The sequence below is a fragment of the Melanostigma gelatinosum genome (assembly GCF_949748355.1).
Source record: "Melanostigma gelatinosum genome assembly, chromosome: 5".
Lineage (NCBI taxonomy): Eukaryota > Metazoa > Chordata > Actinopteri > Perciformes > Zoarcidae > Melanostigma > Melanostigma gelatinosum.
This window is the reverse complement of record NC_136638.1, coordinates 18,787,534-18,804,567: the sequence shown is the minus strand read 5'-3', so window position 1 is coordinate 18,804,567 and position 17,034 is coordinate 18,787,534. Positions and strand designations below refer to the sequence as shown.

At 41.8% G+C, this 17,034-nt stretch overlaps 1 protein-coding gene across 1 annotated transcript in view; it reads right to left on the bottom strand.

Annotated features, from left to right (window-relative positions):
• The window catches only part of ccdc88b (coiled-coil domain containing 88B), a 38,023-nt gene that overhangs the window by 17,896 nt on the left and 3,093 nt on the right, over positions 1-17,034 (bottom strand). The window contains exons 4-17 of the mRNA XM_079268182.1: positions 11,675-11,744; positions 11,425-11,483; positions 10,950-11,033; positions 9,946-10,086; positions 9,388-9,533; positions 8,903-8,984; positions 7,976-8,134; positions 5,220-5,366; positions 4,891-5,062; positions 4,552-4,667; positions 4,257-4,325; positions 2,944-3,639; positions 1,627-1,806; positions 93-433 (exon numbers count right to left, since the gene is read on the bottom strand). Of these exons, the coding sequence (XP_079124308.1) occupies positions 93-433; positions 1,627-1,806; positions 2,944-3,639; positions 4,257-4,325; positions 4,552-4,667; positions 4,891-5,062; positions 5,220-5,366; positions 7,976-8,134; positions 8,903-8,984; positions 9,388-9,533; positions 9,946-10,086; positions 10,950-11,033; positions 11,425-11,483; positions 11,675-11,744 (2,462 nt within the window). The remainder of the gene's footprint in view (positions 1-92; positions 434-1,626; positions 1,807-2,943; positions 3,640-4,256; positions 4,326-4,551; positions 4,668-4,890; positions 5,063-5,219; positions 5,367-7,975; positions 8,135-8,902; positions 8,985-9,387; positions 9,534-9,945; positions 10,087-10,949; positions 11,034-11,424; positions 11,484-11,674; positions 11,745-17,034) is intronic.

The following is a 17,034-nucleotide window of genomic DNA, read 5'->3' as shown; positions in this document are numbered from 1 at the left end:
AAAGTTAATTGCGTACCTCAGCTTGTGATCGGGGTTAAGTGTGTGAACAGGAGTGTCTGTGTGTGTGTGTGTGTGTGTGTGTGTGTGTGTACCTGTGTTCAGCGTCCAGGGCCCGAGCTCTCTGGTTGCTGTGCTCCAGAGCCAGGGTTGTGCTCTCCAGCTGCTGCCTCAGCCTCGCTGCCTCTCTCTCTCTCTGCCTCCCTTCCTTCCGTTGGCTGTCCAGCTCCGACTGACACAGCTCCTTCTCCTGCTCCAGCCTTGACGCCTCCAGCAGCGCCTGGTCTCGCGCCCGGGCCAGAGATTCGGCCTCCACAGTTGCCTCACGGAGCTCTGCCTCCAGCTCCTCTTCCCGACGACGAGAAGTCTCCAAACTCCGACCTTGTCGTTCCACCTCTGCCCTGAGAGTCTGAGAGGAGAGCTCTAGCTGGTCACTCTGGAAAAGAGACAAGATGGATGATTAATGCTCATTGATTCTCCACTTTGGATTAGTGACTTTTATTAATGACCAGAAGTGAAACTAGTTTGGTAAAATATGCCCAAAAACTCGGCAATGTGCCAAAAAAGAAAGGAAAGCTTGAAAACGTGGATGTAAACAAAGTATTCTCAGCTTCAGTATGTTACAAAAATAATTTGCAGATGTTTTATACGGAAGAAAGTGCATTCAACGCACGAGTTAAAGTTCAAGGATACACACAAAGTGTTTGGTGAGTTACACTAAATGTAAAGATGACTCCACAGGGAACTTTTAATGCTACTTTAAGGATTCAATCAATCTTTGTGTCATTATTCTGCATTCAGTGATATTTGTTTTTTTCCAAAGTTACATGGGATCATATAGCTAGATGGCGTAATATCAGAAGACATTAATTGGTAACTGCCTATTTCAGACAGTAAAAACATGTACAGTACTGTTTAGGTCAGTTGATGTCCAGACACAATATCTACAATAACGAGTGGATTTTGTCTTTATAAAAAGAGGGCAGGTAATACAGTGGCATACAATTCGATATCCATTTTTTTCAGAAGATCTCAAAGACGTCTACATCCTGCAAAGAGTGTCCCAAATATTAGATTTTTAGTTTGGTTTTTCATGGAGGGAAATGCACTAAATAAATTGTGCCAACACCTTTGATATGTTTCATGTCAATATGTGAAAATCGCACTTCAAAACAGACTCTATCGCGTAAAACTCTGTGTGTGAAAACATTGTTTCATTCTCAGCTTGAATCATCAGCTTCACTTCATGCTGTCAAATCCAACTCCTGCTGAGCAGCTTCTCGATGCAATAATATAATTATACTGCAGATATAAATGCAAGACAAAACACAATGATTTGGCAAGCACAGCCCCTAAAGTAATGTATTTAATGTAACCAAGTAAGTATCTAAAGAAATTACAGAATTTTAAGATCAGCTATTAAAAATATAATACATTTTTGTTGCTGGGGGCTTGTGTTACATAACAAAAACTCTGCTCCCTTTAATTTGGTTTGTACTTTCCTTCATGTAGTTCCCTGCCATTCATCCAACTCCCCTGAATTAAAATGACATCTGTCATGGTCGTGAAAATGTTTGGTGTCACAGCTGCATCGTGTGTTTGTGTGTTTGTGCATGTGTACTCTTCAACCTTGCGCTGGGCGGTGCGCAGGGCGTCCATGGTGCTGCGTAGCGTGTCCCTGTCTCTCTCCAGTGCGGCCCGCTCTCCCTCCAGGGTGGCGATGACCGTGGTCTGCATCCTGTGAAGCTCTGCTTGGCTCCGCAGGCGGCACAGCTCCTCCTCCATAACCAGACCCTCGGACTGAAGACCCTGAGAACACGACGGGAGGATGTTGAGCTGGGGAACTATCTATTAATACAGACGTCTGTATGTATTCATTTTAAACTCGCTTGATGGACAAGGTTTCATTTTATGGGTCGCGTAGTTCGCTATAATTTCTAAGAAAGGAACTCGTATATAATTGTCGAAGAATGTAACGTGAAGCTTATTATAGAGAAACGTAGCGCGTTCGCTTGGTAAACAATCCAATTGATTAATTTCAATAAATCACGAGCAAAACCTACAGGAATTTCATCGTCTGGGGTCATTGAATATTTTCATCAGATTTCATGACAATCAGTCCAATATTTGTTGCGATATTTCAGTCTGAACCAAAATAGTGGAAAATCATCAGACTGCCATCGCCATCTGTAGAGCGATGCCACTAGCATGGCCCAAAACAAAGTCACTCTTTAGATCACCAACCTTATAAATACTAAAATTAATCCATGTAGCTGCCTTCTGAATTGTTCTATGAATTATTACATAAATATCAACCCTTGCCACAATGTTATTAAACATAATATATCTTAAATGTATCCATCAAACCAACCAAATATCCATGATCTTAACATCTCTAGTAGCACATTTTCTTCCACCCATACATCTACCCACCAAAACACCACCCACCCACCCATCCATCCATCCATCCATCCATCTATCCATCCATCTATCCATTCACCCACCCATCCATCCATCCATTTATCCATCTATCCATCCATCTATCCACCCACCCACCCACCCATCCATCCATCCACCCATCCATCCACCTATCCACCCATTTATCCATCCATCCATCCACCCATCCATCCATCCATCCATCCACCCATCCATCCACCCATCCATCCATCCATCCATTTACCCACCCATCCATCCATCCACCCATCCATCCATCCATCCATTTACCCACCCATCCATCCATCCACCCATCCATTTATCCATCCATCCATCCATCCATCCATTTACCCACCCATCCATCCATCCACCCATCCATTTATCCATCCATCCATCCATCCATTTACCCACCCATCCACCCATCCATTTATCCACCCATCCACCCATCCAACTATCCACCCACCCATCCATCCACCCACCCATCTATCCATCCATCCATCCATCCATCCATACCTCGATCTGCCTGCGGGCGTCTCCCAGACTCTCTGCTGCTTTCTTTAGACGCTGCAGCTCGGCCTCCAGGACCACCAGCCTCTGCTCAGCCTCCCAGGTTTTCTTGCTCTGCTCCCCCAGCTTGGAGCGCAGGTCCTGTGCCACGATCGCCTGTCGGTCAGCCTCCTCATCGGCCTCCTGGAGCCGGTTCGTCAGAAGCTCCACATCAGCACCAGACAGGGAACAAACATCCTGGTCTGCAGCTGTGGTCTCTGAATTATTTTCAATACTTTTTGAGTGATTTTGGATCGCTGCGTTTGTCGCTACAGCAGTCTGTTCTTTCTTTATTTGCATTTCTTTCTCCTTCTCTTTCTGTCCTCCCTCTGCCTCTCCTCTCCTTTTGGACTCAACGTCCTCATCGCATGGTTCTTCATTTTCTCTTTCAACATGGAGAACCTCTTCCCCAACTCCTGCTTCCCTCGGGGTTCCAATGATTTCTCCTCTTCTCTCTCTCACCCCCATCATCCTCACCCTTCCTTCCCCCTCTCCCCTGCAGGATTCAGAGCCCTGGACTCCTCTCTCCACCTTCATCTCCTCCTTTCTGTCTGGCTTCTTCTCTCCTTCCACCTTCTTCTCGTCTTCTATTTGTTGCAGTTTGGTCACCAGCTGTTCAAGGCGCTGCTTCAAAGTGGCATTTTCATTCTTCAAGTTTTGAAACTGAAAGGAAATAGGAGTTTATAATAAGTGAGATCTCCTGCATTTCTGTTCATTTTTTGTCCTTTTTAAAAAGACTGTTCTCTTCTTGTTCTTACTTACAAGAGGCAATTAGTTATTGATTTAAATTATTTTTTGTTTGGTTGTAAAAATAGAATACGAAGGCACAAACAACTGTAGAAAACTCTGAAACAGATGACAGGCAGGAGCCATCATAAACAACATAAAATCCAGAGAAAATATGTAATACAATGTAAAAAACTAAAATAGAAAAAAAGATTTATATCGCATTTGTATATTTGAACAGCTTCACTGCTATCAAAGGGGATCTGTGTTTTTTATTGACCTGTCGATTCATCCATTCAATACAGCTGACGCAGCTGCTGAAGATGTTTGTGTCTGAGTTATATCCAATGATCGCACTTATATTATTTTTCTGGAAAATTACAGTATAAACTGGCATTTCAAACTGAGTCACTGAGTTTCTATATCATACTCAGTGTGACATTCATAGAGATGCAATCATTTAATGTGTCGATTATTTACATAGAATGTAATTTTAAAAAAGCTCAATGTTGCTCAACACTGTGTCTGACAAAGCAGTCTCCCTTTCAGCTCACCTCTCCAAGTGTGTTCTGATGCTCCGTCTCCAGGCCAGCCAGCTCATCCTTTGCATCTGGAGAATCAGCCTGAAGCAAAAGGAGATGAATGTTTAACTCCTCCATTTGTTGCTTCCTGCTTTTCCTGTTTCATTTACTCAGAGAGCGACGAGCTGATCAACGATGATCATATCAATCATAAAGCACATTACAGACATGTTAAAGCTGGATTATGTACTTTACATATCATGGAGTACCGGTAAACTTGTATTGATCATTTCTGCCAGTCATCACCCTCGAACCCCTGAACCCTGACCTCCTGCTGGGCCTGCAGCTCCTCCAGTCGTCTCCTCAGCTCGGCGTTCTCCTGCTCCGCTCCCAGCAGCATCAGCGTCGAAGCCTCGCCCACCTCCACGCTCAGCGGCCTCTGATCTGAGAGAAAGAAATAAAGAATAAAGTAGGAGAAAGATGAAAAACATGAAGCGCGAGAGGCAGAAAAAGAGAAATGGAGGAAAAGAGAAATGGACACATGAAGAGATTCACTCGCTTATTGTTGATTGATGCCCTGTGGGCCAGTATTACCTCAACATATTTTCTCTTATCAGTTAATTAAAATGTCTTAAATGACAAGGTGCGGAGAGGCAAGTGCTCTGACCAATCAGGTCGCTCAGCTCTTCGTCAGAGTCCAGTTCTGATTGGAGGAAACGTCGGTGAACCGGAGCAGAAAAGTTGCCGCCGCCGCCGCTGCTGCTGTGCCTCAGGTCCGCCTCAAGGCTCATGTTCATCTCCAGCAGCTCATCAACCCGCTGCCTCTCGGTGTCCCGCTCCTAAACACACACACGTACACACACAAGGGCATTCATTCATCATATGGCATTTCCTCACATATTACTGCACACATACATACGCACACAAATACAGCCAGTAGCATACGTATTTACACAAAATCGACAAAAAAAACCACAATCATTAAATTACACCAACCGCTTCCACGTCTAGGATTTTATGACGCAGCAGAAGATTGTCCCTCTCGAGCTCCCTTAGCGAGGAGCAACGCGCTCGTGCGTCGGCCAACTGTTCTTCCAGAAGAACTTTGGTCTCCTGCAGTGCTGCACACAGCTGCTGCTGCTCCTGCAGGGGGCGCCATGCACAGACAGACATGAGACTATATGTAGTGATATAAACATTATATACTAGTCAGCAATGTTCCCTCTAATTTTTCATGTGTCTGGGCATACACACAAGCTCCCTGAGCACACTGAGGACCACTGTGAGCAACATCAGATGTGCACGCTGTGGCCACACACCAGTATCACACCTGTTCAAAACCTTGGATCATAGCAAGTTACATGGCTTATTAAAAGAATCAAATTACAGCAGCAATTTTCACTAGTTTACTTTTAATATAAGTGATTTGACAAACTTTAAAGGAAAAAGACAAAAATCTTGTTGTTCATGAGATGTGTAGTATGTTTTATGTGAGAGTCCTGCTTGGCCATGGGAAGAGTCCTGCTTTGGCCTGTGTGAGGTCCTGTTGTGGCCTGTGTGAGGGTCCTGTTCTGGAAGAAATGATACATATACACCTTTCAGACATAACATTTTGTTCACATTAAAACATTCACATTTTGCACAATGACGTGTGCTGTAGCTTGTGATACAGTGTAAATTCCTGTAAATCTGACTTAAATTTTACCTTATTTTTCACGTCTGTCCTTCTCACTTCTCCAATGGTTGTACACTTTGTCCAGGTTGATGGCTTCGTCTGCTTCTTGCTTTGACTTTATGCGCATCAGCTGGTCCAAATGTGCCACTTCAAGACGATTTCTGGATGCTGTTTTGATTTTATTTTTATTTTTTTCTGCTGAATGTGACGCTTGAGGTAGTCCAACTTCCATTCAGTCCACATTTTTCCCTCGGAAAACTCATTTGCTACTTTAGCTTCGCTGCATGTTTTGCAGAGTAGACCCTTCCCCCTCGAAAAAGAAAAAATCTCACCCAGTTTCACCGCTTGTTCTTCTATTTGAACATACTCCGACAGCCATTCCATCTTAAAAGAACCACATTTCTTTTTTCCAATGGCTTGGTGAGTGGATGTGTCGCTGCCCGTTCGTTTCGCCATGATAAGGGGTTAGCATTTGCGTCTCGTAACTCCGCCGCACTGTTGTTAGCTAGCTAACCTGCACGGCGCGAATGGGCAGGGCAATAGTGTCAATGCTATGATTGGCTGCGTAGCGTAAGTGAACCGAATCGTATCATTGGCTGGACACCTGTCACTCACTGAGTTACGTTGCAAAATAGTACAGAAAACAAAATTATTATTATTATTATTATTGGTTTAATTGATTAGATAAGATTAGGACTAATATTAGATATTAATTAATACGTTTATGTTGAATTTTATTTTATGCGCTGCATAGATTTTCTTGTGCGCTGAGAATGTGCGAGCAGTGCGCGATTGCTCAAGCGCGCAGCTTAGAGGGAACATTGCTAGTCAGACATTAGCCAGGTAGACATTCAGGCCAAACATTTGCTGAGAGACTCAGATTCTTTCTATGTGTCTTTTGCTGCTGCAGCCCTCAGAGATAATCTATCTTTGATCCACATGTTTGCCTTTGTAGTGGCAGCTCAGGGCGATTTGGGTTTTCACCATCATTTTTAAGCAGTTATCGTGTTTCTCAGGAAACACAGCAACATTGCCACAACAAAGTCGGACAGGGCAAGAAACACAAGCAATTGGACGATCAGACAGGTTGTAAACAAGCCGACAGTTTGACCAGTTTAAACACTTGACTTAGCCGCTAAACCAAAAGTGGGCACATCCAAAGTGTCGATAATAACCGGACTGTGTTTTTTGCACCCTGTGTCTTGTTAGCGTTATTCTCGCATTCAACCTCTTGACTAATATATTAATATTTTATTCTTACCTAGGAATGATCACCGCAACGATGCGAATAAACCGAAGATGTAATAAAAACTAAATTACTCTTGAAGTGAGTGGGTTGTACTTTTCTTTTAAAAGAGAACACCTCTAGATGTAAACATTCAACATTAGCTGTACTGGTTTTAACAACTATGCAAGAGATCACTGTGAAAAGTTTATTGCAAACATAAACACAAGAAAAATGGATCCTGCCAGCTAATGTGTGCTGTCACAGAGATGCAGTATGGAGGTGGAATGAATTAAATGAGACTGAGAAGGTGACAGTGAGGACACTGTGAGGTGCTTTACAAGAGTATGAGCACATTTTCCGCCTCAGAATAGTTATACTACTTCAGAATAAATCTCATTTGTGTGTAAAAGACCTACTCCTGCTCTTTGTCAATGAAGCAGCTTCAGGCTGTAAATCCTGATGACATCACACAATATAATCTCATTCTCTGGCTTTGAGCGTCAGAATTGTTCATATTCACTCTTAATTGAAATGCTCAGGGCCGTGAGAGGGAATATATAAAGTAGTATTTCTTTTTAAAAAGTACTGACTCAGGGAAGTTAAAAAGGTGATCTTCTTGAAGTGACCTTCGCTGGTAATGTTCATATAAATGTGTATATGTTTGTGTATAGAGTCATTGTGAGTATGTTTGATTTTGTTCTGTATGGGAGATAAAATTAATAACTTACTGCCAAAGCAATTTGAATGTATTTCATGGTGTAAATGTTGTCGTGCTGCTTGTTTTCTGATTCAGAAGTATGTGTAGTGAGCTGTGTGTGTGTGTGTGTGTGTGTGTGTGTGTGTGTGTACCTTCAGCTGAGTGCGTGTGAGCTCCAGGCTGCGCAATCTGTGTTTACAGCTCTGAAGCTCAGTCTGGAGCTGCTCGGCCCGTGCAGCTCGCTCTCGGGCGCAGTCCAGCTCATCCCGCAGTGCGCGCATGCCCCTCACCTCACCCTGCAGAGAACGGTTCTACAGACAGACACACACACACACACACACACACACACACACACACACACACACACACACACCAAATGGAGATGAGGTCAAAGAAGGTTGTGAACAGATCTAAAATCTGCAGTTAACAAACGTTGACAAAGTCTAATACAATCAATCACCAAGATTTTGTTTAAAGTGAATATTAGGACTAGGTTTAGATTAAGGTCAGAGCTACGCAGTATTGGACACAATATTCAAGCAATTTAATTGAAGATATGCTCCATATTTTGTTGTAGCACAGAATAGTGTTCACAAATCTTCCAAACTGTGTGATTTGGGAACATTGTTTGAAGCTCTTGTAAGTAAATTTAGCAAAACTACAATACAAAAATACAAGGAAATGATTCGGCGAAGGCCTCATGTTGTCCAGTATCATTCCTGTTGTTGTTTTGTTTTGGATTCTAAGCGTCTAAGCTGTCAAGTTTAGCTGAGTAAGAAGTTTAACAACAATGTTCTTCTGGGCGAAATTGCAGTTGGCTGCAATGTGTGTTGTCTGATTGCGGCTAAATACATAACCTAGGAGAATTGACTTATTGGATATTAAAAAAAGCCACCTGTGTTTTGTGCTGCTGGCTGCGCTGTATTGTTTTTTCAGGCCTAATATACAGTATATCACAGCCGTTGCCAAACTCGTTAAGCTTTATGTGTGATAAAGTCTTTCTCTGTATCCAAAGCAAGGGTGTCTATTTCTCTTTGACAGAAAAAAACTAAATCAGAGCACCAGCTTTCAGTCCGTACCTCTTTGTGAAGTTTCTTGAGCTGGTCCTCCATAGTTTGAATCTCCAGGTTGTAATCCAATATCTGATCACCTTTATCTTCCCTAAAAAAAAAAAAGGTCAAACAATGCAATTACACTATTTTTCAAAAAAGTATTTCATTGATAGTTTGTTGTGTGATACATTGGCTCCTAAAAAAATAAGATGAGATATGTTTGCTAGAAATGGTAAAAAAAGACACTTATATGCAGAAATTATAATTGGCCAACAGTGACCTTTGTGATAAAGTAAAGCAGTGAGTGCCTGATTTGTATCTTACTCGTTGCTAAGTAACAACTCACAGTTTTGTGTGACAAAATCATTTGCAAATTTTTCAAGTTGACCTTTATCACAACTTTTCTAAACTCACACACACACACACACACTCTTTCACACACACACACACACACACACACACACACACACACACACACACACACACACACACACACACACACACGCACTCACAGTTGTTGTTTAAGGCGGCGGAGTTTGGCCTTGCTGTCTGCCAGCTGGAGTGCCAGACCTTGGGGTGGCTCCTCGCTGTGACCACCCAGGGGCGCCGTGGGTGAGTCAGACTGGGCCTCTCGCTCCCGACAAAGCTCTGCTATCCTCTGGGAGAGAAAGGGCGAGAGAGAAGTGGGAAGAAAAGAAAGGAAGATTTGGGGAAAGGATGAGAGACACGCAAGCTAAAGTATAGGAGAATTATATCAACGACATCAAAACTAAAATGAACTGGTGTTGGATACTCGAAAGATGTATTGTGAGTAATAATGTCAATGTTAATTTTGAACTGACAGTGTCATTATAGTGTTAATACACTTTTCTAAAGAATATATGCAAAATTACTTTTGTTTGTTTTCTGACAAAGATCTTTGTTTATGTTTACACACATCCAGGCTTATTTGAGTCAGTGGAAAGGATTTGATCAAAATTGAATATCTCATGTTGCTCTGAAATGAGCAAAAAAAGCACATTCTCCAAAATGTCAAACATATTCCTTTAAGTGTGTGTTTGTATACATACCTCCAGTTGTGTGTCTCTCTGTGTCAGCAGGTTTTGGATCTGTTTGGCCATAGAGGTGAACACCAGCTGCAAGTCTGCATCTTCAACCTCTACCAGCTCTTCCCACCTCAGCGGCAGCACCATGCGAGGATCCTGAGTCACCTGCAGCAAGGACAGTTTCTCAGGTCACATGATAAGATCAATGTGCGTCTGGGAAACCTGACACGAAAATGGCAGATCCTGGGACAAACAATCCAGGCAGTGTGAAGGCTGTGTGAATACCAAGCGGCGATGCATCTGTTTATAAAAGGAAAAAAATAACTTTTTCTCACATTTATTTGGAAATGTAACTGTTAGGGAAGCGTGTCCAAAAATGTGTGACTCATGCATGCAAAACTAATTATTATGTAGACAGGTTTGAAATCTCCTCGGGTGGAAGGCATATGAACAGCAAGCAGGGGGTGCATCCATCCACACAGGAAGAGCACCTCTCCCTGCTATGATTTATGAGGCTGAGAAACCTGGCACAAAAACGGCTGCTGGGCAACATGCTGTTACTGTAATTCAGACACACTGACATGCAACATGTTGCTTTTGTAATGCCGGCAATTATTCACGGGGGGCATTTTTAAAAGAGTACAATTTGGCATTTAGTCTGTGTTGGAGTGGACGGCGGAGAATGACAGGAAAAAGATGAAGGAGAGAGGATGATGTGACAGAGGTGGAGAGGTGGATGATCCATCCTATGGTGGCAGCAAGGGGCACCCAGAGGTCCTTATAAGGCTGCCGGCAGAATAACAAGTAACTCGTTTTCACGCTTACTTGAAGCGCCAGCAAAAGGTGTATTAGTTTCACTCTCACTGCCTACAGGCCAGACAGTGAAGAAATTCTTTGCTCAATCTTATTTTGGGACAAAAATCCTCATAGAGGTCCTCTGGATAATATCTCCTCATACTAACGGTCAGTCACTGAATGCCTTTTATATTCTTTGGGGTATATGATTTGATTTGAGCACTTGAACCAACCTGCTGGATACAGCTGGCAATGGCTGCCTGGGTCTCAATGTCCAGAGACTGGATCTGCTGAATGAACGCCTCCTTCTCCTCACACTGCACACACAGAGGGATGACATGGAGTCAGAGGTAGGTGTGTGTGTGTGTGTGTGTGTGTGTGTGTGTGTGTGTGTGTGTGTGTGTGCGTGCGTGCGTGGGTGCGTGCGTGTGTGTGTGTCTAGATTTGAAACAATTAGTCAATTGACAGAAAATGAATCTGCAGCTATTTTGATCATAATATAATCCAAATAAAAGTTCTACTGTCATGAACTGAAGTGTTGGAAATGTAAAAAAACTAGGGATCACCTTAGTTAATCGGATTTATTCTTTGGGGACATAGAATTATACATCAAATGATTATTTAAATTATTTACAATTAGACCAAAATACTGGTCCGTCCAGGTTCAGTAACACAATAAGGGTGATGGTCATGTGAGTGTGTGATCACCTGCACAGCACATCCTAGTAAGAGCAGAAGCAGTCGCCTGAGCTCTTCCACGGCTGCCTCTGAGAACACAGAAATAACTGTCATCATCATCATCACCATCATCACCCCCCCCCCCCCCCCCAACACCATCCTCTGTTATCACCTTAATGTGTCTCGCAGATAGCAGCGATATGGACTCATATATAAAGTATAATTACTTTCTTGCTGTTGAAAGATATGGCACTGATATGATTGTGTGGTTATCTTGTACCTGTTATGGGGTCCTGCCCCAGAATGGCAATGTTTGGGAGAGGCATCAGTATCAACTGCTGCAGGTCCTCCTGATGAGCAGAATAAGAGTAAAGAGTTAAAAAAAAAAAAGAAACTTGAGTGATCGGCCGGCCCGTCCTGTCTTTCTGTCTGCCCACAGTGAGCCTCGATAAACAACAACAGAAAGACTTTCCACCAGCCTCCTGCAGTTTGTGGTGTAAACAAAGAGCTGACATCTGATAAGAGTGACTTTTCGTTCGTCCTTCCAGGTCAAGGAGTCTTCATATTAGATTTTAGATTTTTCAGTAGAGCTCATTCTCAGTATTCTCGAGACGTAATGGAAACTTTAAAAAAGACATGATGATTGAAGAGCACTCTTGTAACAAAATCCCTGATTTTACTGTTCCCCTTGTGGTTAAAGGATATGCATATTATGAGTAACGTGACAGCAATGCCGGCACGGAACATTAACAATGTACAGAGCACAACCAGAACCCATTACCAGCAACAAACCAAAGATTACTGCAGCTAACAAATGATTTACTCGAGCCTGACCGCTACATTACTCTGGCTTTTATTACTGGATGTTTTTAGCTGGTCACAGATGTATCAGTATTGGTCTGTTAGCTGATAACTATTGCAGTAGAGAATTGCCAACAGCATGATGAAATTTTGTAAGAAACAGTGTTTCTCTGCCACAGTTTATTGTAAAACTGTAAAATGTCCAGCTCAGAATATATCTTGGTCACAATTCTTTAATAGTTAAATGAATTAAAGAACAGATAGAGCATCCTGTCGGCCAAGGAGCTGAAGACACTAATCATATAATTGCAAAGTACCTGGTTCAAGTGTGACTGGATACTTTTGTCATGTCATCGCTCCTCTCCTCTCACCTCTACACTGCCACTACCAAAGAAAATGCATCAACTTAAACCTGGTCAGGATTAGACCAGCGTCACTGGAGCATTCACTGAGTGGGCCGTTTCATAACTCAACATGAGAAGTTTTACTTTATCAGGAGCACAGTCAATGTGTTGTATTTAAAAAAATACATTTCATTCAGTTATATGCAACTTCAATCAACCACACGTTTTGTAAATTAGATCTCATCCATACTACCTGGGTCCAAACTGCCAAACACAGGAAGTGAGATCTTCCAATTGGTTTTGTTGTCGGGGGAACTCAGACTGTACCATGTCGACTGGAGTACAGAGGAAGGTTTTCATGGCTTCAGGAAATAGTCTTTTTTAAGTACTCTAAATGATTTATGTTGTTAATATTTCTATGTTGGGACAATTATAACACTGGTAGCAAATTGGTGTACTGGTTTGATGTAACGATGACGGTAGGCATGCATGCTATACTGTAAAAATGTAGCTTACATGACGCTGTATCATCTCACCTGAGGGTTTTGTTTTTAATACAGAAATGCTAGTTGTTTCTGAATTAAAAATGTTAAAATCGTGTTAACTGAAGCAAATATGTCTTAAAGTTAAGACTCAAAATAAGCTCTTGAATCTGGATGTTTCTATGGTACTGTGCTAGAAAGCCTTTACAATGTATAAAGACTAAAAGTGGTGATTCAGGTCTCCAACACTGTGGTCAGCTCGTTTCAGCGAGTTGTATTTCCTGCTTCAAGATCTTGGACAAATCTCTTGGCAGATTCTGAATGACGTTTAATCAAGCTGGATGGCAGACGCCACCAACATCCGCGGTTCCAGAAACCTGGCTTTCCTGGCAGCAAATACAAGTCTTTGTCATGTGGACCTGCAGCGCTTTGCTCCTCCGCCATTACCATCTAGTCTAGTGCAATCAGACAGATGACTTTGCTAAAAGAATTTCAGCAAAGTCTGCTCTGGAAGCCTGTTTACATCCTCCTGCGATCCATCGGAGAAAGATCCCCACAACAAAGTCACAATTACAGCTCTCTCTTACTTTAATTTATAAACTGTATACAGTGAGAAAGGCAATGTACCAAGAGGCAGGCACGTTCTTCTGCAACTCCATCATGTGTGAGCTTGGCATTAGACGTCATGTGCAGTCAAGCAGAAGTTTGTGCTCCTTCAGGGCATGTAGGATATTATCTACTGCAGCTCTGTGTTGGCCATTGCTCAGCTCATGGTTCACAATGCCAAACAGACTTCTGCAAGAGATTAGCCAGAGTAGAAATCATATAGAAGCTGCTTCTCGTTGTTGTTGTTGTTGTTGTTGCTGTTGTTGGCTTGCTAACGTCCTCAAATCACACAGCCAAAATGCTTAATAGGTTGGTGTTTGCTCAAAACTGTCCTGCACTCTATTTTATCATTTGGTGCCGTTATACAACCTGCAGAGATGCAATATGAGTTGTACTTGTTGTTGTCGTTATGATTTTCTGAGAACGTTTCTGTCAAGGTTCATTTATTTTTCCGGTGACATCATAGCAATAAATAGGAAATTGGCCTTTATCCCTCAGTGAGTCTGCCTCTGAAAATAATCTACTGTTGTATAAAGTAGTCCTGAATTTGGAAGAACATTTGTCATCAAGCTGATGGCTGCAGTGCTGAAGCGAATTAAAATCCATCTGCAACATTATCTTTCCCAAATTCTATCTTTCTATCAATAATTCAACTTTATGTGGTTTGGATTGAAGCTGGTTTTGATTTTCAGTTATTCTGTTGGCTGTCTCTCTTTTCCTTTATCTTTTCTTTGCATTTATTCACATGTGCAAACCAGGTTTCAGCTCTATATTTTTATGTTAATTCAAAAATAATGTATTGGATATTCAGTGGAATTATTCCGTTTTCTGAGGACAGAGATCTTTAAATGTAGAGGCGCAATAAATTAGAAGGCAAGAGAAATTCCCATTTAGATTCCCATTAACACACAGATGAACACTAAGTGTCACCAGTCAGAGACAGCGATTGGAATACAATAAAATGCAATACAATACAATATAATGGAACACAAAGGAATAGAATGAAATAGAAAATGATATACACAAAACACAACAGAACATAATACAACACAAAATTGAAGAAAACAAACAGGATGGGGTAGGAAAAATATAATAGAACAAACAGGACACCATAGAATAGAATGGAACAAATAGAATAGAATAGAAAATAATCAAATCAACCAAACAGGACAGTATAGAATCGAACCAATAGAATACCATAGAATAGAACCAATAGAATACCATAGAATAGAACCAACAGGATAGGATATAATAGAGCAGAATAGACAGATAGAATAGAATACAACAAACAAACTCAACTAGAATACCACCAATAGAATGGAATAGAGCGAGAAGAGAAGTTGACAAACAACGGAGTGGAGTGAAATAGAACAGAACAGTATGACAAATAATACAATAGCCCAAACAGATCAGAGTACAATAATACCTCCACATAGTGTGTTTAAATGGCACATGTCTCATCTACAATAGCTCACTCTCATTGTATCATAAGAGAGAAGATGAGATCACAACAGAGAAAATGAAGTCCTACCAGGCAGCAGACTATTGCTGTGGCTTACACTCACCACACACTTGTCATTGTATCTTTCGCCTCACACACACACACACACTCACACACACACAACCACAAACACACTTGAACACGTACAAAGCAAAAAAAACGTCAAAAAACGCGGCAAGAAATAAAACCATGACCAATGTGGAATAGAACGTCCACAGAGACAGTGCAGCCTATTCTGAGTGCACCAGGTGAAATTGTAGTCTAACGCCGACTGATATGAGCTTCCCAATTATTGCTGGCGTCTTGTGCTGTCTGAGCTTTCAAGGGACATTAGTGATTCACTGAAAATTAGGAAGTGAAACCTTGTAGACTTGAGTTTTTCATATTGTGTGACAAGCTTAGCGGCGCATGTTCAGTCCACCTGACTAGTGCTTGGGGAGGTTTTCTTTTGCTGAGAACAGAAGCCTTTGAATCATTCTCCGAGGAAAGGATTGTGTCATTTCCTCCATGGCTACAGGCGCCTATAATGCACAATATGAAATACACAATACTGCCATTTGATTTTTATTCACTTTCCTTCCTCAACCCCCTAACCACGACGGGAGCTAAAATATTCAGCTTCCCGCTCCTCCACTTTTTCTCACCCCATTTGCCTGATATTAAGCAGTGACACGTCTACTGAGGACGGACATTTTCTGTGTTTTATCTCTTTCTCTCTTGTGCAAATGATGCGTCACCCCCTGCATGGACTTCAAACTTACAATATCCTTGAGCAAAATGTTCGTGTGTTGAACTTCATCATGCCCTCTTGTTTTTACTACCTTACAGCTAGACAACTGCTTCTCCAGCCCTGCCCCTTCGCCCTCTCTTCCTCACCATTTGGTGTGGCCCCGAGTTATGTTTTAGAAGGATATTTAAACTTTTTTTAACAAGACTTTTCTATTGATAATGGGCTGAGGGTTATTTCAGTCCACCCACAAAATAGCATTATACCAGTGTATTTTTTGAGTGTGTTGTTTTTTTTTGGGTGGAAATGCTACAGAAAGCGAACTCAAGACATTTTTCGAAAAAAAACCCATCTCAGACGTAGCTCAGTCCTTGTGTAGTGTGTGTCTCCGCCTCAGCATGACCTTGCCTTACTGCTGAGATATTAATGCCAGAGTTTGACAAGGTATCAAATTATCCAATTAAGCTTTGTTGAGGTTTTACTTACACACTCTTTCAAGTCTGAGACTCCAGGGAGTCACTTTTACACTTCTTTAAACAAAACATATATGACATGTTAATTATTGTTTGTCAGAGTCAGGCTAACTGTTTCCCTCTGTATCCAATCTACGTGCCAAGCTAAGCTAGCTGACTGCTGGGTGTAGCTTCATAACTTCAACAGACAGACACAACAGTGATATCAATGCTCTCATTTATGCAAGAAAGCAAATAAGCCCAGATGTAAAAAATAAAATGTCTTCAAGTGTGTTCAACAAGTTCAATTAAAAAAGAAAAGGAAAATGAGTAACGTTAAAAGTTTCTGACTTTTTACAACACGATAGATGGCAATGTTTTCTCTGCACCCACAGAGAGGGGATAACAGTTTGCGGTGTGCTAGGCTAACAGCTAACGGAATGGATGGTGTGTTTGGCTAACTGCCAACAACTAACATAATGGACAATGTGTTAGGCAAACTGCTAACTGCTAACCACTAACAGCTAACGGAACTACCAGTACACACATTGCTGTACCTTTCCGCAACTCAGCCGCTGCTCGAGTAGGCAGACAGCTTGATGAGTTTACCTTTGTGTTGTGTTTGGGCAAAATTGTATGACGTGTCACATACGATGACTTGCCTGCATTCATCGACACTTGTCTTTGAGTGAAGTGTATTTCACGACGCCTTACAGCGCATTGGTGT